The sequence below is a fragment of the Dermacentor variabilis genome, unplaced genomic scaffold (assembly GCF_050947875.1).
Source record: "Dermacentor variabilis isolate Ectoservices unplaced genomic scaffold, ASM5094787v1 scaffold_13, whole genome shotgun sequence".
In the NCBI taxonomy this organism is placed as follows: Eukaryota; Metazoa; Arthropoda; class Arachnida; order Ixodida; family Ixodidae; genus Dermacentor; species Dermacentor variabilis.
In genome coordinates, this window is record NW_027460291.1 from 32133165 (window position 1) to 32161141 (window position 27977).

Consider the following 27977-nt stretch of genomic DNA (forward strand, 5'->3'; position numbering starts at 1 on the left):
GGAGTTCATTAGGAAATTTCCAATAAAACGACCTCTCGCGTCACATCGCGAGTCTCCCCACATGGTGTTGTGCGTTAAAATCGCCTACGAGTATGTAGGGGTCCGAAAGCTGATCAATTAGGTTATAAAAATCGCTCTTTCGGAGGTGATTATTTGGGGTTATGTATATGCAACATAGAGTGATCAATTTATTAAAAAGAATTGCCCGGATTGACACTGCCTCAAGGGGCGTCTGAAGGGCGACATGATGACAAGCTACAGACTTGTCCACAACTATTGCTACACTGCCAGACGAGGTGTTCGCCTCGTTGCAGTCTTTACAATAGATGGTGTACTGACGAAGAATGTTTGTGTAGATTTAAGAAGCGTCTCCTTAACGCACAGCACCATTGGGTTGTATTTGTGTAAGAGTTCTTTAATGTCACCGAGGTTGTGGATAAGACATCTAACGTTCCGGCGTCTTATTTGTGTAGCCATATTGTTCGTGTTCTTATGTTGTGTGTCAAGAGGAGTCAAGTTGGAGATATGACTTACGGAGCCTTTTCAGGCCCAGTGATTCGGGTTTTGTCTTTCTTGGAGGGGTCGCGAGATTCATGCCGCTCCCGAGGCGCTAGATGCACCGTCTGGCTCGGGGTCGTGTCCATCAACTCCTGGGAGCCACTGGACTTCCGCTCACACGATCGGGGTGTTCTCACCCTATGCCTTGCCTAGTCCCGAAATTGCCTAGCACCTAGTCACGAAAAATTCTGGCGTTATTGAAAGCCTAAAAAACGAGATGAAAGACCGACATCTCCTGCGGATAACAAAAACGCTGCGACTTCTTTGAATAATTATTTCTGCACTATTTTTACATCTGATAACGGAGAACTACCAGGAATAACCTTCGGCACTGATGTGAAGATGGAACCATTAATTATAACAGAAACAGGATTACTAAATCTTTTACTAAATCTCGACACAAAAAAGGACCAGGGCCAGATAACATCCCTAACATGTTCCTTCATCGATATGCCGAGTGGATGGCAAAATTCCTAATCCTCCTTTTTAACAAATCATTATCCACCTGCACCCTTACTAAGAAATGGAAAACTGCCAAAATAACACCAATACACAAATCAGGAAATAAATCTGATCCTTCAAACTACAGACCCATTTCATTAACCAGCACAGTATGTAAGTTATAAGAACATATTATTTTAAAACACGTAAATTCTTATCTAGAAGTACATGATATCCTAACCTCTTGTCAGCACGGCTTTCGTAAAGGCCTTTCTACTATTACGCAATTAATTGAATTAGCACATGACATATCCAAGAGCATTGATAACCAGAAACAAATGTACCTCATATTTTTAGACTTTTCAAAGGCATCTGACCGCGTGTCACACACTAAACATCTTAGTAATCGCACACAATTTGTTGAAATTAACAACGAGAGGTCTGCGACAACTAACGTTACATCAGGAGTACCCCAAGGAAGTGTCTCAGCCCCAGTGTTATTGTTAATCTTTATTAATGACTTACCAGCATATGCCTCACAGAATATCAAACTTTTTGCATATGACTGCGTTCTTTTCCAGGAAATTAACTGCCTTGATGACCATAGAACTTTAAATAACGCCATAACAGCAGTTTCCCAGTGGTGCAAGGACTGGCAGATGGATATCAATCTAAAAAAGTCCGTTCTATTATCTATAACCAGAAAAAAACATACATCAGCCTTCCAGTATACCCTTAACAACATTCCTCTTGCATCTGTTCATGAGCATAAGTACCTTGGTGTGACACTAACATCTGACTTCAGGTGGGATTCTCACGTTAACAATATCACATCAACCGCAATAAGACAGCTATTCTTCATTAACAGACGCCTTAAACTAGCACCATCTGAAACAAAGTTACTCGCATATAAAACACTTATAAGACCGCTTCTAGAGTACGCCAACACCGTTTGATTCCCGTTTACTAACAAGCTGATTAAGAAACTTGAAGGGGTACAGCGAAAATCGCTGAGATACATAATAATAAACATTCCATCACAGACTCACCAACAGCATAGCTGAAACGGGCAGAACTTCTAACCATGGATAACAGAGCCAAGCTTGCTAGACTAAAAACCATGTATCATTTACTACACAATCGACTTAAACTGCCTATTATGAAATACATATCAACGTCCTCGAATAGATTAACTCGTCATATACTCACGCACACATTACGCGAATTTTCATACCGCACTGATATTTTGAAATACTCATTTTTTCCAAGGGCGACACGTGAATGGAATAATCCTAACACAGGTATCACTGACAGCTCATCCTTAGATACGTTTGGTACCCTAATTGCGGATCAAATATACGTACTGCAGCAATAATTCTTCTTATTATTTACGCAGTTCCTTGTTGCCTTGTTATTTTAACGGTGTTTGTGCTTGAATATAATTACGGAAATGATGCAATATTCCTTTTCTTGTTGGCCTTATTGTAACCTTGATTGTTGCGTGACTTTATTACCTCAATACTGACCCTGTAACTGGTTTCTGCAACTGTAATTGTTGTTGTCATATCCTCTTTGTTCTAGTTATTCTCTTGTATAAGCACGTAATCAAATTGTTATATGCCCAAATTCTTTATTGTATAAGATTTAGTATGTAACAGCTTAGACCATGTTCCTATGTATCACATATAGCCCTTCCTGTTACAATCTCTGATGAGATTCACAGTATCAATAAATGAAATGAAATAGAAAGCAAGGCCTTGGAGGCCACCAACCCAGAGGTCGATGGGCCCTCCTTCAGGGACGGCGCAGCAGCGCTGGCTGCTGACGCCAAGGGGGCAGGTTGCACGGCCGCAACCACACTCCTGGTGGGCAGGGCCGGTGCCGGGGTCTGCTGCGACGTTGCCCCCTTGCGCGACGCATCAGCATACCCTGAGGTATGGAAAAAAGAAACACGTTTCCTCGTTTCTTGCAATGAGACATCCTCCTTGATTTTCACTGTGATTATGTCTGTTTCTTTCTTCCATGTGGGGCAAATTCGAGAGTATGCTGCGTGTCCACCGTCACAGTTGGGACAGCGGGGTGTGTTACTACAGTTGTAGGATTCATGTTCGTGTTCGCCACATTTTGCACAGGTTAGTCCGCCACGGCAGCTTTGCAAACCATGGCCATATCTCTGACACTTAAAACATCTTCGGGGATTCGGGATGTAAGGTGTGACTCAAATTTTGGTATATCCCGTTTCTACGGTTTCCGGTAGCACGCTCGACAGAAAGGTGAGGATGAGATGTTTAGTTGAAATATCTTGGTTGTCTCGCTTGATCTTTTTTCTTTGCATTTCAATCACGTTGTGTTCTTTCCAGCCCTCCAGGAGCTCTTCCTCGCTCAGGCTCAAGAGATCTTCATCAGAGATGACTCCTTTACATGTGTTCAATGATCGACGAGGGGTAACAGTGATTGCCTCATTACGGAATGCTAAGAGATTTGAGAGTTTGCCATGCTGTTGAGCGTCGCGGACCTCAAGAAGAAGGTCGCCACTGCTCATTTTCGTTAATTTGTACCCAGCACCAAGTGTGTCGGTAAGACACTTAGCTACGATGAAAGGTGAAATAGTTCTGACCGTCTTCTCGGGATCTTGACTGTGTGTCACATGGAAGCGGGGGAAAGTTTCTGTTCGCTGGCTGAACAGCTGGAAAGTTTCTTCGGTGCGCCCCCTTTTGGAAAGAGGACGATAGGAAAGAGGGGGGAACGACGTCTTAGTCCTACAGAATTCATTTAATTTCGGTTTCTACACCTGCCACCCACTACCGAGCTCAACAAGGGGACGCCACGAGTCCGGGAGAAAACGCAGACGCCAGCTGTACGTAGCTACTATAACCTACTATAATATACCCAAGGTAGGGTATTTCACCAGGTTAACCCTTGCCGCCTAGGAATTCAGAAGTGATAAGTAATAAGAAGACAGGAAAGGAAGAGACAGCGAGAGGGAAAGTAAAAGATTGAATAGCGGGACAGGAAAAGGCGACTGCCGATTTCCTCCAGGTGGGTCAGCCTGGAGGTACCGTCTATGTGAAGCAGAGGCCGAAGAGGTGTGTTGCCTCCACCGGGGGGCTTTGAAGGTGCAAACAGCCAGCATCGGCTCAACCCCCAGGATTCCCCTTTCCCCAGACAAGGCTAAGCCGCGCACGGCTACACGTGGGAGGATCCCACCCTCGTGTTCTCGGGTACGTGGTGTCGCAACACACTAAACGCCTTCTGACGCAGACGCCTCTGCGGGCGCGTTTCCGTTACTCTTCTGCTTCAGTGCATACAAGAGCGTTTTGTTAGAAAAATAAGTGGAACAGTGCGTTTTACGCCTAGTTTGGTGGCGCATATCTCCAACCAGCACGGAACCCGCACACGCAACGAACACAGCAAAAGGCTTTAGCTTAACTTTACCCTCCATCGTTCGAACTTCGCTAGAAAGTGGTCTCTATTTCATTCTTTTATGGATGAAATAGTGCAGGCCCTATTTCTGGTCCTAGCAGGAGTGATAATAGTTACAAGTTAGAGAAATTATACAATATTAATCGTGTACAGGGTAAACCTAATACAGGAAAAAAGCAACAAAAATATCAAGCGCAAATGAGTCTATTACAGCAATCATTAGAAATATTATACGAAAGAGAATAATGTACGATGTAAACCAAGTACAGCCGCAAAAGTCAAGAAAAGTTTCGTGATTATAGCAAGGTTATGGAAGAAAAGAAACATAACATAAAACACACTATTGTAGGAGAAAATACTACAATGCCTTACCAGGTATTCGATTGCTTCGGTGCTCAGTAGTGACGTAAACGCAAGAAGGTTCCAGTCGTTTACCGTGCGTGGAAAGAAGGAAAACTCGAAGGCTGTTGTTTTGGTTTTGAATGGAGCAAGGGAGGCCGCATGACGATGCTTTGTCGTTCTCCATATGAGGGGTGAAATGTAACCCTCAGCATTTAAAGACAGTTTTCTATTCTTGAGTTGAAAAATAAATTTCATTCGCTGAATTTTTCGTTGCAGCTGGAAATTTCGTAAACCACGTTGCCCCGTTGAACAGGTTGGGGAGTCAGCCTCCTGATATTTAGAATAAATAAACGGGACGCATTTGAGTTATGTCTTTTCTAGTGCATCAATGTTTACTCTCATGTGTGGGTCCAAAACAATTGCTGCGTATTTGAGTTTAGGTCTAATAATTTACGTATATGCTAAATGTGTTATTTCGGCTGACGCATGCTTTATTTTATTCTGAGGAAGCAAACCTTTGGAAAGAGGATACGCAAAGCTTTTTTATGTGGGGAATTCTATTCTAACATGTTTACTATAGTGACAGCCAGGTATTTCAATTCAGCGACTTCGACAAGCAGCTGTGACGCAAGCGTGTGCTGAAAAGGTAAGAAGTTCTTTTTCTCAGTTGTTTTCATGAAAACAGTCTTCTCGGCATTCAGCACCATGTCCCATTATTCGCACCATTCATGAATCTTCTGCAAATTAAAGTTAAGGAGCGCTTGCTCATCAGAACATTTCATTTCACTTAAACAGCACGCAATCAACAGTGAAGGGTCGGATTTCCACTGGCTCATTAACTAAGTTGACAATATATTTTTTGTAAATCGAGAACAAGGCTGCAAAGCAGCTTCCTTGTGGCACACCTGAATTCACCGGCAACAGCCCAGAACAATGTGCTTCACTGCTTGCAAATTGGACTCAATCACTCAGATACGCAGCAATCCAAGCAACTGTGAGTTCGGGCAACCCTAGACGCTGAAGCTTTCAAACTAGCTTTGAATGACATTCAGGATCGAATGCCTTCACAAAATCCCAACACATTGCGCCAACCTGACCTGACTTATCCAGACCCGATGCAAAGCTATGAACAACTGACGTCAGCTGGGTGACTGTAGAAAGCCCCTTTATGAAACCATGCTGAAAAGGGATCATTGTATTGTTTTCATTTAAAAGCTTAGTGAGGTAATTTGTGGTGACGTGTTTCAGAAGTTTACAGCATGATGATGTCCGAGAGAGAGGTCGATAATTTGCCATTCAAGTGGAGTGTCCTTTCTTGAGGATAGGAATGGTTCCAGCAGTTTTCCAACCGGTAGGAAAGCTGCCAGATAATAAGAATGCCTGGAGAATTACGACAAGGAATTTAGCTAGTACTGTAGCATAACGGCGAAAAAAGGGGTTCGGTATGTCGTCAGGTCCAGGCGACGCCCAAATGTAATCCGTGTGATTCAAGTGACCGCCTGGAAGTAGTGGATTTGCATCGTGTGCTACCGATCATTTTTGAAGATAAGGAGCGCTATAACGTAAAGCTATCCCAAACTTTTTTATTCCAATTCTGCAGTTAGCCCTACGCGATAGGTCAAAAACTTTTTCAAACCACCCCCACTTCGCCTGTCTGTCACGCAACGTCATGAAAACTGCGATAGCTCTCCATCTGATATGACGCGTACACAGTGATTATGCATGATTAGACCGAACAAAAAAAAATACTGATTTGTGATTCGACGCCTTTTTGCCATTAGCCATTTCATATTGGTGAAAAGGGGCGCTATAACGTAAAACTATTGCAAACTTTTCAATTCCAATTTTGCTATCAGCCTTCCGCGATTGGTCAAAAACGTTTTTGGACCACCCCCACTTCACCTGTCTCTCACGCGACGTCACGAAAACAGCGATAGCTCCCCATCTGATATGACGTGTACACGCTGATTATGCATGATTTCACTGAACAAAAGAAAATTCTGATTCGACGCCTTTTCACCATTAGCCCTCGGCTATTGGTCAACAGTTTTCGGGCTGCACCCACTTCACCTGCCTGTCACGCAGCGTCACAAAACCACAAAAACTCACCGCGTCGAAGTACGCGTACGCGTTAAAGATGCATTAATATGCCGAACGAAAACTGAATTTTCTTCTGAATAGCCGCAAGCTGCCCCGTTCCGAAAGGAATAAAAGATGGCTGCCGCGGATCGCTCAGGCACTGGTTGCTCGCACCTGCCGGAGAGCATGGGTTTATTTGCGTATAATAAAAATTTTTCCGTGGCAGTGTAACGTTTTCGGGCACTTTCGGCACGTTAAACCCTCTCGTTCTGCCAACTGCTCTTTGCTGAGGATCCGTTTTAGCGTCATTCTTAAGCTTCCGTTGCATGCCGCCGCGATTTTGGGCCAGCCACCGCAAGTTAAGTGAAAGCGGACCATTCAAAGACGCCGGCACCACCCTCTTCATCCGGTTATCGATTTTCAGTGCAGTGGCCCAGCCCCATCGAACCACTCTCCGCTTGAGCGTGCTCCTCGCCTCTTGTCAGCCAATTAGATAAGACAAGCCGCTCAGTGTAGGCAATGTTCTTCGTTTTTCAAGCAAACAAAAGTGACCTCCTATGAACGAGGAGAACGTTTGATTGGTCTATCCAGACAACCCTGCGGGTGCCCTCCCGATGCTTGCGTCGGCGGTTACGCAAATTTGACGTCAGGAGATTGGAATAAAAACATATTGGAATAGTTTAACGTTGTACTGCCCAAGATTCCGGGCTGCGCCTACCTCGCTGTATGTCACGCAACGTCTCAAAACCGCAAGAGCTCACCACGTCAAAGTGACATGCACGCTTTAAAGATGCATTAATAAGCCGAACGAAACTTAATTTCTTTTTTCTGAGTAGCCGCAGGCTGCTCCGTTCCGAAAGGAATAAAACATGGCTGCCACCGGTCGCTCAGGCACTGGCTACTCGCACCTGCCGGCGAGCATGGGTTTATTTGCGTAGAATAAAGCTTTTTGCGTGGCCGTGTAACGTTTTTGAGCACTTTTGGGACGTTTACGACCTCGTTCTGCCAACTCTTCTTTGCCGAGGATCCGTTTTGGCAGCATTCTTAACCTTCCGTTCCATGCCGCCGCGATTTTCGACCAGCCACCGCAAGCTAAGTAAGGGAAAGCGCACCAATCGCCGACGCCGGCACCACCCTCTGCATCCGGTTATCGATTTTCAGTGCACTGGTTCGGCCCCATCGAATCCCTATCCACTTTAGCGTGCTCCTCGCCTCTTGTCAGCCAATTAAATACGATAAGCTGCTCAGTGCAGGCAATGTTTTTCGTTTTAGAGCAAACAAAAGTGACCTCCTATAAATGAGGAGAGCGTTTGATTGGTCTCTTCAGACAATCCTGCGGGTCACCACCCGATGCATGCGTCGGCGGTTATACAAATTTGACGTCAGGAGATTGGAATAAAAAAATATTGGAATAGTTTTGTGTTATAGGGCCTAAGAATTCCTTAGCTGACTTTACAAGGGTTTGGCGTATCTGGGGTATGGGCAGTGTGCAACCACATCCACAAAAAAAACGACCTCTCGCGCCTCCCGAGCGTCGCAGTAAGTCGCAAGAGGTGTCATAATGTATGTCTGAATAAGACAAGAAGCAATAATTAGTTGCAGAGTATGTAAAATTAACAGTAGGAGCGTGATTAGCACCAATATAGTCGAAACTTAGCAACACCTCTCTACAGAGTGATTTTTTTTTTAGCTGCACCAAATTTTTTAGCTAGTGACTAGGGCAGATGCACAATTCTGCATTTCGTCGGACAGTTTGAAAATTAATATCTCGGAACTGCTGCTGTTCAGAGAATTCGTTCCAAGAGAATACGCCTTGCGAGATCAGCTTCTCCAATTCGTAGATATAAATATGAGCGGTAATATAATTACCTAAAATGTTAATTCGCGTAATTATGTCAATCTTTCAATTGAACATTTTTATTTCCTATAGAAGTAATGGCCGCATCATCGAGTAATTTAGATCAAGGGTTCAAATTGTGCTGTTTGTCCCAGGCAATCTTTAAAAATTTGGTGCATCTAAAAAAAAAAAAGAGATAAGAACATCCTTTACACTTTTGTAAAGGATGCACCACCGTAGTTAGGGACATGTTGAGGCAAAGCCGCCTTACGAGGCACTTTTGAGAAATAGAGCGAGTTCGCTTGGACTAAGCAGGGCTCCTGCGAGGTGATGGGTCTCTGGTAGATGGCTTCCGCAGTGCCCAGAAGAAGCGAGACTTAGTCGCAGGGTAAGTAACATTTACGGTACAAGTGTAATTTGCGCCAACGTGTGCGAAAAATAACCACATCGCACCATAGACTTCAGAATCTCCGGGATCGGCCCACAAGGCACTTTGGTCAAAAAAAAAAGAGAAAGGGTTAACGAAATGTGGACGCTAAAGAAGAGAAGGTCGACTTATACCCCTGACACACGGGCAAAACTAAAGTCCTTTCCAGTAAACCCCTTTTGCTACCCTGAAGGACCCTTTGCAGAAAGGAGTTGCGCCGATGACACACGGCACTGCACTGAACTTCTTTAGGTAGTTCTTCAGATGAACGCCGCAAGAAAAATAGCGCTGGCTGTTAAAGCCACAAGAGAGAAAACATTCTTAAAAAGCTGCGCATTTAATTACACTTAGCTACTGTAGAACCTAAAGATATATTTTTTCATTGTTGATGGCTAATAATGCTTATAGTCGTTTATTTTATTCGCGTTTTTGCGTTGTTAGCAGCCATTTAACTTGGTCCAGCAACTATGTGCAGCCGGTGTTTTGCTGTGCGTGCTGTTTATTCTGGTGCTGCCCACGTTTCTGTCGTCCTTTCTCACGTCTATGTCGTCCCTTCCTTCGTGCGCGCAGGCGTAACGCGTTTTATTCAATATGTTATTCCAACAACTGTGGTGTCTTCTGGGTATTTCCTGTGGGCGCTGATTGTGCAGTCTCCATCTCGCGACGTGAACACACCACATACACGCAGCAAACGACGACGACACTGCCGGAATTCAACATGGCGGCACTAGCGACGTTATGCGAGCGTTTGAGAGTATAGCTAGAGGAAATCTTCACTATTCGACAAATTGTATTAACGCTAACAATTAAAACATTTTCTCAAGGTAAAAAAAATACCTATGGGCACCGTAGTTGTGTGGCTGGTTTCCTTCTATTGACGAGTTGTGCACGCTGTGTGCGAGAGTAACTCCTTTTCTGCTCGAAAAGTAGTTGCACTATCTCCTTCCCCGAAAAGTAACTTTGCCGTAAAGGAGATACTCCTTTGTCGTGTGTCACTGCACTTGAACGCCTTTCCGGTAGATGTCCCCTTTCCTAAAGGACTTTAGAGTGCCCGTGTGTCAGGGGTATTAACTGCGTGATAAATGCGGTGTGAGAAAGATATCAAGAGAGTGAATAATGAACATGAAAAAAAAAACAGAATTGAGGGATACAATGTACATTTAATCAGTCAGTCATTTGAACCACTATGCACGTGGAGCGTGCGTTCTTTAGCGTTGACATTTGGTTGGCCCTATCATTTTTTTAATGATCTGAACTGAATATTTAAAAAAAATAAGGTGTGGTTCGGTACCCTTCAGCTTCATTTGCTCTCGTAAACACTAGGTCCACAGCGGCGATTAAATACATGTATAGTGTTCTACTGCTGAGCACATGCGCTCGAGTTCGATCCCAGTCGTAGCAGTCGTATTTCGATAGGCGCCGACTGCAAGAAACTGATTTAGGATTAGCTAAAGAACCCCAGCTGGTCGAAATTAAGCCGGAGCCTCTCACTACGCCAATTCTGGTAGGCCGTGAGCTGCTTCGGAGCGTTAAACCCCATGATTTGAATTGATTTTATAGGGATAGCAACTACAATATATTATTCTTGCCGTCGGCGCCACCGTGATATTCTGTATAAAGTAAATGTGCGACAGGATCACGGCCACGAGCCGTATGCTGTGTAGCTGCGAGGGAAAGAAAGCATGCGCGGGTGAGCCGAGAAGGAGCTTGAATGCGGTAGCGTCTTCTCGCGCGCGCATGGGTGGAAGGCGGCGGAGGTGCGCGCTGTCTTCTCAAGCGCGCAAGGAGGGGAAGCGGGTAGATGCGCAGGCAGTAAGAAAGGGAGACAAGGCGTCAGGTAAGTGCGTGTCTCTTCTGCTCCGGCAGCGGCGGCTGAGCGTGGCCACACGCTCAGCCGATCTTGGAGGTAATCCGCGCTGGCTTCCAAGGCTAGGCCACCCGATGTCCTCGCGTGCGCTGTGTTCTCGGGGGCCTAGTTCACGCTGCAGCGAGGCAGCACGAAGGGAAATTTGCTCGCCGCTGCTGCCGCTCTCCGTCACTCCAGTGTTCTGACAGCGCTAGTCCATGATCATCGAGTGAGATGTGTTAGTGTTTGCCTGTGCCTTAGTTAGTGAGCATTAGTTAGTTATGGAATGCTTACAGCAGTTTATGCAGCTGATAAATCTACTGACCTTAATTCGTATAGTTGTCTGATAATTTGCTGCCACTATCAATGCGTCGTCTTTCTGGCGAAGCCGTAACTATTTAAAACACATGGTAGTGGCGCTCATCTTGTTCGTGTGATTCAAGCATGCATCTGTTCGCGGCCGCGTACACCATAATTATGGAGCACGAGCCATCCCACGTAAACACTTCGAACAACAGGATAAATTACCCCGTCGTAAGCAAACGTACTGGGACTCTCAACCTATCGGTTCGCTTATGCAGAAATACCCACATGACGCGTACTTGAACACCGTACTGGCCACCTGCCGTTACTGGTTTGAAGAACGAGACCGAATGCTTCCGAGGTGGCCGCCACCAAGCGCAGCGCCAGCACGGCGAGATGCCTGAAGACCTGAGTACCACTGGACTGCGTACGTGGCCTTCATCTCCTCTCTGGTGGAGGCCATGAACCGAAAGGCGCGGAACTCGACGGCTCCTTCGCTGTCAGTCTGGTACACCTTGCATTTCGCAGACATCCTGAGCGAGTGCAGGAAGATCACGGTGGGCTAGGCGGCGCATGACGTCGCGACTGAGGCAAGTCTGAAAGCGGACGTCGACCGCACACGGTATTTACATGCTCCGCGGTTATCCAGCACCGAGCAAAGCCGCTGAACTAAATTCGACATTCGCTTGAATGCCGTGAATTTAATTTTTTTTATGATAGGAGAAGTCGTGAGTGAAATCCCCTTCGTCAGTGTTCATCGACCTATATGAGCGTCTCGTTTTTTTTTTTTAGATCGTTGGTGGGTGGAAAGAAAGAGAAAGGGGGAGGAGGGGGTTCTCCGTGTGGAAACGGAAACGTCAACCATTTTGACAGCGCCAATTTGGCCGGCGTAATCTGTTTTTGTGATCTTCATATGAGAAGCTGATACTAAACTTACCTCCCGCTTCCAGATGCTGTGTCTCCGGTACGTGCTGAGGTCGGCCGGGAAGTTCGTGGGGAGGTCGTCCCCAAAGTAAATGACGGTGCTCCCAGAGCGCATCCGGCAGGCATTCCGCAACCCAGACATTTCGCAAGAAGCCCGCCGTACTCTCCGAGAACACCCTGAACTGCGCGACTGGGGGTGCGAGTATATGGTGCTGTAGGGGCTCAGCTTCCACATTAGACCAGCACTGTATGGGAGAGGGACGTTGCGATGCTGTGTGGGGTCAGTTTTGCTAGGCGCAACAGCAAGGGCGAGAGAATTCAGAAAAGAACGATCATGGTATTTGCCTCAGCCTAAAGATGCAAGGTTCAGCGTCCTACTGTCTGTAGTTCTGTTATGCCACTCGCGTTGTCCATATAACCAGCCACATTTTTCTATTTCCGTTGGATTGCCTCTCCTCGCAAGCCTCTACGTGACATGAAAAATCGTGCCACCCACCGTAATTCCTGCACGCATCACCGAATGGTTGCTCACATGTAAATTTCCCCGGATAAATTAGTCCTGTGGACGTTGGCCTTAAAAATCGAAGACAAGGGAAAAATTTGTGCCATAGTACACACACGTGAAAAGTTTAAGGCTTTAGCATCGGCTATATCGTCACCGAAAAAGAAAAATTCCGAAAGCCCTTGATATATAAAATAAATTCCATGGAAACTTTGAATTCAATAAACAAATGAAGAACACTACGGTTGTTGAGAAATTCTGCTGAGCCAAATGATCCAAGAAACCGACGGAGTCAAAAAATTATTCGTGTAGAGTTGTAGCTTCGTCACATGTACAATAGCGCGCGGGAATCATTGAAGAAAACTGAAGAAATCTGAAAGAATAAGGCGATCATTTCACATTTCGTCATAGCACTACTACCGCATCGCAGGCTGCTGTGAGGGAAGCTGAGACATTGAATGTAACGCAACCCTTTGCTTTCCGGACATCGTCCATCAGCTGATGTTCATCCTCTGCTCGGCATTTTCTCTACCCGCTGTCCACATCGTAGGACAGCACTTGAAACTACAGGCACACTCTTTTGCAGCATGAAAAACAGCAAAAACGAGTCAGATGTCGAGCCAGTCGTTTCGCTGTAGTAGCTTCTCAAATTTAATTCGTCCGCATTTGACCGTGTCTTTTCTTGTCGTTCTTTTTCATCATTTCTGTTTTTTTTTTAAGAATATATCCTGCACCAAAATGTTTTTTTTATCGACAGTGATGAAACTCCATGGATTTCTATTATATTCTCAAATCTCTTTGTCAGATTATTCAACAAGTGTGCGACTTTGAGAGCTCTATAGTTTCAGTTCTTTTCTTTTTTTCGGTCATCTGGTTGGTTGGTTGCCGGAATGTTTTCTATCTGGAAGTGCCCCTGTTTTTCAATAAAAAAGAGCGGTTCGTCTGCGCGCAGAAACGCATGTTTCTCCCCATGACATGCCATCCTACACCAGCACTGCGATGAATGTCAACTTGAACCCGTCTTTTCCCGGCGTCACGCAGCTTTCTCGAACCGCGTGACTTCGTCAAGATGAAGTGTGCAAAAGGACGATGAGCTTCCCATAGAAATAACAAAGTAGCCGCGATCGGGAAAGCGCAGCTTTCGTAAAAAACGAGCCATTACATACTGAAACGTAAGCGCAATAATTAAAGAGCCATACGATGTTAAAACATTAAGGCCAATTATCATAAGTAACATTAGTAGTGACTAGAAGCACTCCTTAATGGGTGCGCATCATTATGACGTAGAGGCCAGTCCGCGTTATTGATATATTAACCAGCGTTGCATTTACCTGGAAAATTCTTGTTTTGGGGAGAAATGGCTGATTCACGGTAAAGTCATTTTTAGGCAGATCTCCAGAAAAAAAGAGTTTTCTTGGCAGAGTTTCGGATGATCGCAGAGTCCTCGGTCCGCACTCTTAGAAGTCTTTACGCCAGTAATGGCTTCATCGCTGCCGTTCGCCGACGCTCTCTCTTTAGGCAACGTTCCGATTCCGCGCCCGTGTTGGCGACATAGTGCAGCTTCACTTGCGCGGTGCCCCTCTTCAAATGGCTGATGTGCAGCAAGGCTAGCGTTTCGTGAGCGAGAACTCTACTCCTGACACGCCCGCCCCGCCGACAACGCGAAAGCGCCCATGCGAAGAAAACGCCGTAATCAAGGTGCTCCGAGATGAGCGCAGCGCAACACCATTTGGTGATGTACCTGGGCACGAGCTTTGTGTCACGTGACTGCGCCTTCTACTCTCACTGCGGAGCCCTCAGGAGGCGCGATAGGCCACGGCTGCTGGCGAAATGCGAGGCGATGCAAAAAATTAGGCTAAGCAAAACAAACATTAAAGACACTGCCACGAAAACATTATATTGAAGTGGTAACCATTGGTGGTATCTTATATGGGCATAGAGTTTCCGACAACTTGCCCGCACTCCTAGCTATCATAAAGGAAATTAGGTATTCGCTACCCAAACCAAAGTTGGCCGCCAGCGGCTCGGATCTGACAAACCGAAGGTCCCTGACGTGAGTGAAAAGAGAGAAAGATAGCAGGCTTTACTCTTTAAGGCACCCGTCATTGGCCACAGGCCTTCCGAGTGTGAGCCGCAGGGGCCGCGCTCGCAATCGATATCGAGGCGACAAACCACTCTGTCTCGGTCCTCCCTGTCCTACCTCAGTCGAACGACTCAGACCCACCGACATGCGTCAGTGCAGCCAAGCAGTGGAGGACGAGTGCTGTGCCGGCGCGAACTCTGACGAACGACCGCTCTCTACGGTCAAACCTACCAAGCGGCGCGTGAGGGTATCCTAGAAAACACAACCGGTAGAAATATCCCATGTATAGACAGTTGGATGCACGCCAGTAAGAAACTATTGTCTTAGCTGAAAACATTTTCTTTTTTATAAGGTAAAATCTTTCTGAGAGGGCTACCACCACGCTTCCGTGTCGGGTACGTTTCTACCCTCTTTCGTGAGCCGATCCAAGAGCCGATATGTGTTGCTTAGGTACCTCAGGGACTACTGCTCACCGTAATGTTACGGATATATATATAGGTATATACTTATTATATATCTATATATAATCATCACCATCTGCCTATATTATATCCACTGCAGGACGAAAGCCCAATCTCCTATGTGCCGTGTCTTGCGCTTGCTGATTCGAAGTCGCACATGCAGATTTTCTCATTTTATCACTCCGCCTAATTTTCTGCCGTTCCAGACTGCGCTTCCCTTCTCTTGGCACCAATTCTGTAACTCTAACGCAATATATCACCTGCTCATCTCCATTTCTTTTTCTCTTAGTGTAAACAAGAATATCGGCTATCCCCGTTTGCTATCTCACCCACACCGTTCTCTTCCTGTCTCCTAAGTTAACCCTAACATTTTGTTGCAATATCTATTACACGGACACTCAAAACGAATTTTCGCCGTTGTCGGCGCCGTCAGCATCGGTGTCAGCGTGATGTTGCGTATAAAGTGCGTATAAAGTATGATGTTGCGTATAAGTTAAAACAGCGTCAGAACGGTTACTACACTTGGCCCTTCCTCGACTACTGCATCGCCGGCATAGTAATGGTTACTGTGCTCTTCTGAGTTAATATTTATTTCTGTTTACTAACAGCCGTAATTAAAAGCAGAAATTGTGACAAGGAATCGCATTATTATAAACCTTATCTTTGCTTTCTGAACGAAAAGCCATTTCTACAGTTAAATTTGAAGGGCAATGCTGGCACAAACCAACGTTATTAGTTTGTGATTTGTCAAACCGTTGACGTGCTTTTCTTTATTCAGTATTGTTGTGGAAGCGTTTTTCCTCATTCCATAGCTTATTCGAAGTTTTTAAGGAGGAGGGCGGGCACGCGTATGAAGCGGCCGCAAAGTTTTTTGGATAATATTCATGTCCTTCTTATTGCGATAGAAATTATATGGGCACTCCAGGTGTATTTCTGCCATCGACGTCACTGCCAGCGTCGCCGTGATGTTCCGTATAAAGTTCAAGATCGATAACACAGTCTCCGCGTGCCCTGCGTAGTATTTGAGAGTGAAAGCGTGCGAGGGTAGCCGACGATCGCGGCTCAATTTTGCAAGCGCGTAAGGGAGGAGAGTGGGGAGAAAACGCGTCATCTTCCGTCGCGCACGAGGCACCCAACGTTGCGAGGCACCGGGAGGAGGGGGCGGTGTTCTACTCCGGCTGCAACTGCGTATGTGGCGTCTGCGCGCGGTGGCTCGGCCGTATCTTGAGAGCGATCTGCGTTGGGGGAAGATTCTAGGTGCCTCGACGGCTCGTAGCTATGTGCGTGCTGTGTGTTCTCGGCGATCAGGTTGCGTTGAAGCGATAGACAGCATTAAGGTCACTTCGCTCGCTACTTCTGTCGCGCTTGCCTGCGCCATCGTTTAGACAGCGAATGTCTGCTGGCATCAAGTGTGATGTGGTCATGTTTGCTATGCATGCTGACAGCATGCTTGTTAATTTAGTTAGGAAGCGAAAGTTTACAAGCTTATACGGCAAATAAAAGTACTGTACTTCCTATGGCGGTCTGCTAATTTGCTAGCGCAATCAATACTTAGCCTTTCTGGCGAAACTGCGGCTTTTTAATCAAGACCACTGTTTTTCGATCGTTTGTTGTCGCTTCAACCGTTTACATATCTTTACCAAACATAAAAATAGGCTCAGTTTGTACGATATTCAGCGGGTATATATATATATATATATATATATATATATATATATATATATATATATATATATATATATATATATATATATATATACATAATCGCTAAACATCCTAGAGATATATATCATCATCATCATCAGCCTGGTTACGCCCACTGCAGGGCGAAGTCCTCTCCCATATTTCTCCAACTACTCCTGTCATGTACTAATTGTGGTCATGTCGTTCCTGCAAACTTCTTAATCTCATCCGTCCACCTAACTTTCTGCCGCCCCCTGCTACGCTTCTCTTCCCTTGGAATCCAGTCCATAACCCTTAATGACCATCGGTTATCTTCCCTCCTCATTACATGTCCTGCCCATGCCCTCCATTTCTTTTTCTTGATTTCAACTAAGATGTCATTAACTCGAGTTTGTTCCCTCACCCAATCTGCTCTTTTCTTATTCCTTAACGTTACACCCATCATTCTTCTTTCCATAGCTCGTTGCGTGGTCCTCAATTTAAGTAGAACTCTTTTTGTAAGCCTCCAGGTTTCTGCCCCGTACGTGAGTACTGGTAAGACACAGCTGTTATACATTTTTTTTCTTGAGTGATAATAGCAACCTGCTGTTCATGATCTGAGAATGTCTGCCAAATGCACCCCAGCCCATTCGTATTCTTCTGATTGTTTCAGTCTCATGCTATATATATATATATATATATATGCGTGTGTGTGTGTGTGTGTGTGTGTGCGTGCGTGTGTGTGTGTGTGTGTGTGTGCGTGTGTTTTTCATATCAATGGGGCCATACGTGTCTATCACAAACATAACAGGAAATATTGCACACCTACCACAAACTAAACCCCACATGAGTAACAGGCAAGGAAACGAAGTTTTCTAGATACTAGCCGCCACATGTTTGAGGAAAGCATAAAGAATATTTTATGAGGAAGTATTAGGTGTCAGTATGAATGAGGTCCATATGACATCATCCTGTTGGGCAACCTTTGATGTAACCAGCGGCAAACGAATAGTTGCGCAGGGAATCATTGTTGCCCCGGAACGTTGTTCTAAGGCAATATCGGTCGTTCGCGAGGAGCTTTGTTGCAGTTGTAAACATAGAGGACGACACGTGAAAGAGAACCTTGTAGGAGGACAAAGTGAGAGTTGTGTCACCCACTCACTGACAATTCCATGTGTAGTTTTATCCTTCGACACTGTAAACAGGTTTTGTAGGAATGAGTAGGGACAGTTCCGACTATTTGTTTGCGTATAATAATGTTTCAGTATTTAGAACTTTCACGGTTTGCTCAATTTTATTGCCGAGTATTGCACACACAGAAACATGGCATGTGCGGTTGATTACGCTTCAAGTTTCTTCGCGAATTAGATTGGCTCTGATTTTTTTGAAGTTTTAAAGGTTCTCGTCACTGGTTTTATAGACTGGGGTCATAGCTCACAATGTCTCCAAAGGGTTGGCAGCGTACGCTACACCATTAGCTCTCACCTGACTAACGCATTCTATACTTTTTGTGTTGATTCTGGAGTGAACGTTTGCACAACGCTGAATCAAGAGGTGCAATTGAGATGACTTCTCGAGTGATACACGCAGCGTTAAGGTGCTATGTTCCTAAATTAATAAAGCACTGTTGTGCACCATTGTAGAGAAGCATCGTGACACTATGACATTACGATCCTATTGTACACCCTTTAGGTATAAACAGCTGTTTGACTATGCACTAGACTTAGCAAAACTAGTAAAATTACATGTGTTTTATTATGGGTCATAAGCTGTGAACGAGCCCGGCGTTCTCGACAAATATTTACTCTATCGAACCCTTTGTATTGCAAGAAACAGGATAGCTACAAACTGCAGAACATTAAAGCAAACGAAAACGTACAGAAAATATGTCGCTAGCCTGAAGCACGGTTGAAACGCAGAGCTATAACCTCCCGTGCTTATTGTCTCCAAGTGAGCTGGGTGCAGTGGTCAGCACTTCTTTTAAATGGCAGCTGCTTAGCTTAACCCCGAAAAAAACTTGCCGTTTACCAAGAAGACCGGCTCGAATGAAACAATTTCACGTTTGGGATTCTCGTAAACAAGAAAATGATGCCTCGTATATTCACTTCGCTCAGCCGCCGTTTCACTCTTCCCAGCTTAGAAAACGCAATTGACTGGCTTCGCAGGCAGGTGGGAAAACATCCCTGTGACGTGTGAAGCTTACATACATATGTAGTCTTTCTTTCTCAGTGATGCGACGAGCACCATGACGGCTTCATCTAAAAGCAGCACAAACAATGTGGCATCGCCTGCAGACTAACACCGTGCGAAGGTCACATCGCGCCAGTGCTGTCCGCGAGGCGCCAGCGACGTAAGAGGAAGAACACGTTCGGCCTCTCTGGCGTGCAGGAAGAGAGAGTTATTTGCCGTCCGGCGGGGAAGTTGTACGACCGCTCCACAGGAGAAACGTAGTGGTAGACTCGCTGACCCTGCCTTCAAATCTCGCTTTCCTAGTTTTCCTCTGTAGCCGCACCAACGCCACCGGCGCATAGCGGGCTGACTAAGGTGTCGCTACCAAGGCGTAGCAGCCTGGAAACCCGCGTGCGCCTACTAGTATTATTGGCAAGCGCTTAAACAAGTGGAAGGGAACAATTTCGCGGCCATTGTTTGCGGTACCTCTTCAGTGAAGAGAGTTGAAACACGTGGTGTTCAGTGTGCGAAGCGCAGGTATTTTCGGGGTGTTGAAATGAAGAGCCCGGTTTGGGTGGTGCACGCTGTTCTGTATCTTTTACCCGTCCTTCTGCCATCGTTGTCGGCGAATAACGGTACGACCATGTTAGAGGGCACCATTCCAAGCACGACCACGATGCCAACCTTTGCCAACGGCCCTCCGGACAACATGGCTGCCCGATTTCGGAAATTTGCCAGAAACCTTGTGCACAACATGCCTTCCTGGGTCCAAAAGAGACTGCTGCAGGCGCCTGTGTCAACCGAGTGTTCTTTCGGGTTGCTGAAGATGCTTCGAGGACTCTCCCAGCTGGAACCGTGGGCCCTTCGAAGTAAGTTATTCTGTGCTCCAGGGTAACGAACAGTGCGTCTGGCAACGTGTGGTCATCTTATTCAAAAGCGACAGAGATCACAAACATGTTTCTTCATAAAAGCTGGGCCCTTATTGAAAGAGTAGTTGGTATACGCTAGGACGCGTTCGTAAAGCACAGTCACTGACCGATGCACATTGAGGGTATATGGCATATTCAATTACCGATGGTAACCGACCAGCAGTTCTGCCAAACGAAAGGCTATGTGATTTCAGCCACTGCCTAGTACTGCTCAGGCGACTAGACTAACAACGTACAGAGCCATCCAGCGCTAGAGGAAACAATTTATTAGTATTCAAGACATCTTCCAGGTGTTTTTATGAAAACCATTAGCAATTTTTAAAGGTCAACGGTTCAAAAGCACAGTTCTGATTCTCGCGCTGGATTCCTCAAAGAGACGAACATTATTTGTACAATAAATCAACATGCTTACTAAAATTCACTGATGAGGTTTTTAACTAATTACCTCAGAGCATATATTGCAATTTCGAAATTGTAACCAGTGAGACTGCAAGGCAAATCCACTTTAAAAAATTCTGTGCATGACACCATTTTCGAAATATGCGCCATCAAAATTGCAGCAAAAGTTCAAATGTCGTTTCAATTACTTTTTAAACAAAACGCCGTATTATGCATTGAAGCACGAAAGTAACTCGACAGTCAATGCACTTCTTCGCAAAGTTCTGGAAATAATATCTCGAAACTGGTGTCATCCTGAAAATTCGTTCGAAATGAATCCGCCTTGAGAATTCCCCGGCTACAGTTTGTACATCGCAATATGTGCCATAAGGTACTTATTTTGAAACTTCAAAAACATCTAAATAATTGATCAATTTGACATTTCGATTTCCGGTGCGAATAATGATCGCTTCTTTGAGCAATCTAGCTCAAGAATTAGAACTGTGCTATCTGCCACGGGTGATTTTCGAAAATTGGTAACATTCTTAGCAGAAACACTCCGCACATTCAACATTGCTTCCACGTTATAGGGAAAAAGGGCCTGGCATTTTACCTGAAGCAGAAATCTCCTTACCAATGATTAATCTGCAAGCCTTCAATCAAAGTTTCGCTACGATGAGTGCCTGAGTGCTAATGAGATGTTTCCCTTAAAGGTGGATGACTCTGCACTCGCAGTCACATTTTTATGTGTCTTTCAGCCCCTGAAGGGGCTAGCAGATGGCATGTCGTAGTGACGGTGCAAAGCCAGACAGTGCCAAGATTGTGAGTCTCAAATTTTGACTATTTAATGCATGAACTTGTGCCTGGAAAAGCAAGTAACACCCAAATAAACATAATAGTAACGAGCACGGTCGTTAGTCATCGAAATTAGAACTCACGGGTCAAGTGCACCGGCTATTTAAACAATTATCAAAGTAGTATATCTAAGAATCATGGCTTGTGATCACGCGCATTTGAGAATCTACAATTAGCGACGTCCTTGAAGCCCTATCACCTACCAGTGAAAGGGCTTCAAGGACGACGACGCCTAACCAAACTGTACGACTTTGTACCACACCTTGAGGACTTACCAAGGCACACGACACATACGGGCGCTCAGAGACTGGCCTCCGAGTGAGCAGCATGCTGACCTCACAAAGGGGAGTCCAGCTGACTGTCATTACACAGCCTTGCTGGACTTTCCGCACGATGAAGTATTACACTCATATTTATAAGTTTATTCACTGTAACGTGAGGAAGCTCAAGTCGAAAGAAAATATTTTAAAAATAGGCAATAAATAACGTTCCAGAGCTCGCTAGCGCGCGTGCAACAGCTTAAGGTGCATAATGTGGACGACTTCAGGTCACACGCAGCACCGCAGTGATCGCGTAACTATATCGGGCACGGCCTCACAATCCAGTGCGGCAAGACGAGCACCTTGTTGCACGGTTCAGAACATCGTCGCAGTAGCTTTTTATGAAGTGCACGTAGGCGCACTAGGCGTCCACAACCAAACACTGTCATGCCGGGCTGGTATTCTACTTAGCGTCTCCGAAGATTGTAGTGTCGGCTGTCGAATCTTTGTAGGTTCTTGATGCGCAGATTATTTGCTTGTTATTGATATCGCAGGCCGACATGGGCTGTCGGGCTTCATCGGCGCGCTGGAAGTAGGCAGAAACATCGAGATGGTTTTCGTCGCGGAGGTTCGGCAGCATAGCATTAAGCGTCCGTCGCCGGATTTCTTCCATAAACCAGCTTGAACGGCGTCATCTGCGTTGTTTCTTCCACTGCCATGTTTTACGCCAACGTGATGTACGGCAACGACGGCACCCCACGTATTCTGCTTATGTTTACATGCATTGCACGCATATCGGCGAAGTTCCAGGGTGTCTATCAAGTTGGCATTTCTAAATTCCCTGAGTTCTCCAGGTTTAATTGTCTGAGTGCCTTTGCGAAATTCCCTGAGTGATAAAGAACTATGTTTTATGTCCGATGATGTGACTCCCTAGTAAGCATATGAAAAAAAATTTAAAAACGACTTAATCCAATTTGAATACTAAGGAGTAGTGTTTATATTATTGAAAAAGACAAGAAAGGGAGGGGTTAATAAAATGCACAGCAAATAAAATGTCTAAAAAAATTGCCAATCGAGTCGGACATTCTCAAATACGAATAAAAAGGAGATGCATAAAGAAGCAAATATTTTCGAATATGAGCTATTTCTATCAACTGATAGCAAGCTCACTGGTAAGAGGCCCAACTTTGTCACAATTGAGATTCTCTCTCAACTGCTCCTAAGTCAACCTCAACCGTCCTGACATACTTTCAGCCCCCGCAGGACGCCTCAGTGTTGTTTCAGAGCTTTAAAGAGTTTATTTTGGTTTGGATGAGAGACATCTGCATCTCGGCATCAGCCAACACTTTGTTTTTTGAGCTCAAGCTCCTTTAAAACAGCGGCAGCACGTTTCCTCTCCCGTTTATTCCTCAATGCGTAGGTCCTTTCTGTTCTTGTGCTCCTTCCGCTACTCGTTCGCCCCACGGACATTTGAAGCATCTTCTTGGTCAGTTTCACAGTCCACGTCCAATTTTTCGAACTCCCTAGGGGCCGCGAAAGCGTCCGAAAATTCGGCCAGTTGGAAAAAATAAATGCATGTAATTTACTGCCATTAAGGGCTCAAACCACCACAGGCACATTCGAAAACGCTCTGAAGGCCTGTCGCTACACGTATTAGGCATATCGGTGCTCATACTGTGTCAGGAAATACCGGGTGAACGCGTGTATATTTAAGGAATACATACTGTATCCCGTGGCAATAGCCCCTTCCCACGCTTGTTAGGCTTCACTGCAATACTTTTGCGTACGCTTCACCACGTAACATTCCTGTACAAAGACGAAGCTAACTTTCAGGAACCGGCATGATGCCGTGCTTTCCGAGCTTCTAAGCCAATCGCGAGGACCACAAAGGCGGAGTCCGTGCCATTGCTGACAGCAGCGAATTCTTTCAATAAAAAAACACGGCACCCAACGGCAAGAAGCTTCATAGCTAACGTCGCAGCAGCCAGTCCTAGCGTTGCCGCAGTGGTGGCTACGGCTGCCAGCGGATCTGCGTGCGAGAGCGCCGGTTCGAGGCGCCGAGGTAATCAAAATGGCAGTGGTGGTGGCTTTGATTAATGCCGTTTCGGACCTGCGGTCACGGCAAAACGCCCGGAAAATCGGACGGAGAAGAGTTCTTGCGTCCGAAATTTCAGACGCTCTGATACATTGACTCTATGGGGTACGTGGCGGTGCCGCGAAGCGGTCCAAATTATCGGGAATCGGTAAAGTCGGTCGTTGACTGTACAGTGGTACCTCCTCCAGCCGACGACATGGCGTTAAAGAAAATTCATTACGATAGCTGTCTGTTACTCGAGCCAGCATTACCGCCGACTTTCGGCCTTTTCACAGCAAATTTTCTCTGATAGAGGCACATATTCCCTGAGTTTTCCCCGAGTTTTTCCAGACTACTCAATATTCCTGAGAATGCCCGGTTTTCCCGGTTGGTGGACATCATGGGTTCCTGTTTAGGCACACTCGATGAGGCCATTCGTCGGCGAGTGGTAGGCGGTTGCCTTGTCGTGACTGTATTATAGGATCACTAGTAAGCTCTGCCGTGAACGCCGTTCCCCGGGGATGAGGACTTCTGTGACATCATGTCCTACAACATGTTCTCGACGAAGAATTTCGCCACTTCACCTGCGCCAGCTTTGGGTAGTGTTTTCGTTTCAGTGTAGTGGGTAAGGTAGTCGGTAGCCGCGACGATCCACTTGTCCACCTATTATCGTTGAGGCGTGGCCTGTAGTACTTCTCATGGGTGCGGGAGGGACCCAGGGGTCAGATCGTCATGCGGGGCGCCCAGAACCTCTGATCGCAGTGCTGATGGCACAGCGAGAAAGTAGTTGGCGCGAATTGGGAAGAAGTTCTTTTTCACCAAGACGTCGTTTTGCAAGGAAAATGAAGACAATCCATGCCTAAATACCCTAGTGGCCACGTTGGTCTTCCCTTTCAAGTACCCTACAAGGCTTCTTAGCTCCGGGTCTGCTCCCTGCACACGGACTTCTAGGTGGCTGAGTAATTTCTTCGCTCAGCATTTCATACACTTGTTGCGTTATGGTCTCCCATTTTCGTGTTACAGTAGGTACGGGCTATGGCGGAATGGTCCAGTGCAATCTTCTATTATTATGTGATGCTCGAAAACCAGTCTCTTTTGCCGTTTCATGATGACACAATGCATTTCCCGTACCGTAGAAAATTTCTTAATTGTTCCTCTTTATGCTTGGGACGATGTGGTATGGTGTGGAAAGTAGGCACTTTGATTTTTGTCGCGGAGATAGGTGACGGAGAGTCCGTGAGAACAAAGAGGTTGCAGACTGCTACGACATCTTCCATGTACGCGATCGTCGTGCCCTTGTTGAAGTGTTTGTATTCCGTGCTAAAATTGTCGATATCACCTTCACTTTGCCTCCGTGCAGTTGAGCGATTCCCCTTGCGACGCATGGTCGAGCAGCAGGTGTTGGTCGCTCTCTATGATGCCTTTCATTTCTTCGGGTGTTTTAGCGTCAACGGATGTCATGGTGCTGGAGTGAGGCGGACTGGTGACGATTTTCGCACATGCACTCGATGCATAATGATTGGAAGTGCAAGCAAGCGAAATGGTACGTTTCTCGGAGAGCGTTATAGACCTTGTTTGCAAGTCGATGATGACTGCGCCCTGTTGAATCCGGGGGCAGGATGCCGTGCACACTGTTGCAAGATTACAAAGGTCCCAGGTTAAGTATGGTTCTGAACAGTAGCTCTTGCAATTCAGATTCCAGTCAGCTTTGTTAGTTGACTTCCATCTGTACGGATTTGGGAGCTGTCCCACGCAGACTTAACTCTTCAACTTAGCGATGAAGGGTCCAATGATGACAAAGTTTCCGGCTCCTCTATCTACTAAAGCGGTGACCTAGTGGCCGGCTATAAGTATGTCGAGGTCAGTGGTCCTTTTCCTTTCAATGGAGTTATGTCTAGATGTCGGATCACGGCTGCGTCCCAATTTTCTGCTACTATTACGTCGCGCCGTGAATTCCTCAGGCAAGCTTTTCTTAGCTTCGAGTCTTCTTCTAGATGGCAACGTGTTGTTGCTATATATTAGCGATGGTCCCTGCAGCGTAGTCTTCGTCGGCGGGGGGAGAATCTTCGGCTATCCGACAAAGAGCAACAGTCGAAAACTGTCATGAGGCGTGTCATCTCTTCCGGGAACCTAGCGATGTTTTCATTCTGTAGCTGTACTCGGCCTACTAGCAAGACATTAGTCGTCACACTTCGTGCGAATCTCATGAACGTCTGTAGCAAACTGCTGCGAAACAGGTCTCACGTCGTTAGGGTAGACTCTGTTCTCAAACCATGCCCTACCGGCGTCTTTCAAATGATACTAGGCTTGGCGCAGCTTATTTATTTATTCATTTCACACTGAGGATAAAGAGAGCTGTATGAACTTGCTTTTGCATTTCTAGTTGTTGAACGTAGCGACTCTTTCGTATTTCTGCAACCAGCTCTCGAAGTCTTCAAACAACAGTGCACGGAAGGTCAGTGGCCCTTGAGTTGCAGCGCGATCACTGCAGCTGACACTGGGGCTGTATGCACACATTACAAGAGATCCGACATCCAAGTTGCAAAGGGACCAGCAAAATTGCTAGCCGACGTCTTCCGCACTAACCGCCTCAATACAAGTAGCTATAGTACGGACTGATTGCCACTATGGATCGCCTCCAGCCATATACGCTCTACTGAAGATACAAGAGCCCGATATTCCCTTACGCCCCAGAGTGGACCTCATCCCTTCCACGTTCCAAAAGGTGTCACATTTTTTCATAGGGTGATCTCTCTACTGGTCGGCAAAGGTGATACCCATATCCGCAACACCTATGACTTCGTCGAGAAGTTGGATACACAAAGGCAGGTCCTCATAAGGTCTTGGTTTTTTTTCCATATGGTATCATTTTTCACAGGCGCACCCATAGACCTGGCTGTGTAAGCTTGTGTCCCCGCTTTCGACAAGGATCCCATATTGCCAGGAAAGTCCCACATCAAGATGCATGATCTAGGCAGGCTACTCAAGTTTTACTTATCAAACCCATATTTCACCTTCCAGCAGGTGCTTTAACGGCAAATTCGCGGAGCGGCAATGGGAGCGTCGATTTCAGGATGTCGCAGCTCACGCGTTGTCATGCTTCGTGACAGCGCCCAAAATCGCTCTTCGATACGTTGACAACTGTTTCAGTACTCTGCAGAGTGAGTATCTTCGGCTGCTCACGGCTCACCCGAACAGCGTGCAAGCAGCACCATTCACCGTGTAAACGGAGTCTAACGGTCATGCCATCGTTCCTGAACAGTCGTGTGAAAGGCGAGGGGCTTCGTTTGTCATTCATTGTGTTTCAAAAGCACCCTCACACTAGACGTTGCCTTCAATACAGTGCGATGCACCTGGTTTCGCCAAAAATATTCATTTCGGGCTCCCTTGTTCGTGGGGCGGACAAAGTGTGCAAAAGAGCAGAAGGCCATGCAGCGTACACTGTACTTATACGGTCAGAAGTAGCGTTGTGTGGGTAGCCTTGATGCTTTATTGATTCTGTTGGACGCCATTCTGCTGGCTCGCAAAGCACCCGCTCGGTCTGGACCCAGCAAAGAACGGCCTGCAATCCCGTGCGTCCTGAGCGAGATGTGTCATGCGATCTCCTGACGTACAGGCATCCCCGAAACTCGAAACACGAGCTTGCCAACGTGAAGAACCGTTTGGACAAGTTCCCAGACATTGCATACGTCGTACTGCGATCGGATTGCCCGTAAGTCTACATAGACGACACCGGCAAATTCAGGACACGACCTCAACAGCACAGGAACGACGTCAATAAACAACATGCTGCGTCGAATGCACTGGCCGAGCCCTGTGCAACTACGCCACGCTCTATAAAGTAGGGAGAAGCACGTGTGATTATCAAGGAGATGAGCCTATCATTACACCTTTATTTGGCGTCATCATTCATCCAGACCACGCCGCACTGTTAATCGCAAAGACGGCAATATTCCACCTGTGCATGGCAGGTGCCTTAGCCAATCACATGCGCTGTCAAAAAAAAAAAAAAAGAAGCTCTCACTGTGCCGGTTTTCACCCATTGTAAACAAGGCTCCCGTAGGGGAAGCGAAACGTTAAAACGCTTTTAAATTTTATTGGTCGTTGTCCGCTGTGCGGTCGAGTATTACATTCTGGCCGGTTACTCACCCTTGAAGTAAAAAAAGGAAAAGGAAGGTAAATGAAGAGAACGAAAGGTAATGATGAGCATATACCGTGTGTACCATCTAACGTTAGCCAAGCTAGCTGTTCAACGAAAAAAAAAGATTTAAAAAACATGGTGCAAGATACAATTATAAAATCTACGGTGCACGCTCATGAGCGTCCTTACAACTCAGTGCTATATGTCTTAAAATCGTGCCTTTCACATTGTTTTTTATTCTTTTTTTTTCGTTGAAAAGCTTGGCTAAGGTTACATGGGACAC

General features: G+C 45.9%; 1 protein-coding gene across 1 annotated transcript in view; it reads left to right on the plus strand.

Annotated features, from left to right (window-relative positions):
- Positions 1 to 19437: 19437 nt before the first annotated feature.
- LOC142566636 (uncharacterized) overlaps positions 19438 to 27977 on the plus strand; it is a 312815-nt gene continuing 304275 nt past the window's right edge. Inside the window, exon 1 of the mRNA XM_075677470.1 lies at positions 19438 to 19926. Coding sequence (XP_075533585.1) covers positions 19614 to 19926 — 313 coding nt within the window. The 5' untranslated portion in view covers positions 19438 to 19613. The remainder of the gene's footprint in view (positions 19927 to 27977) is intronic.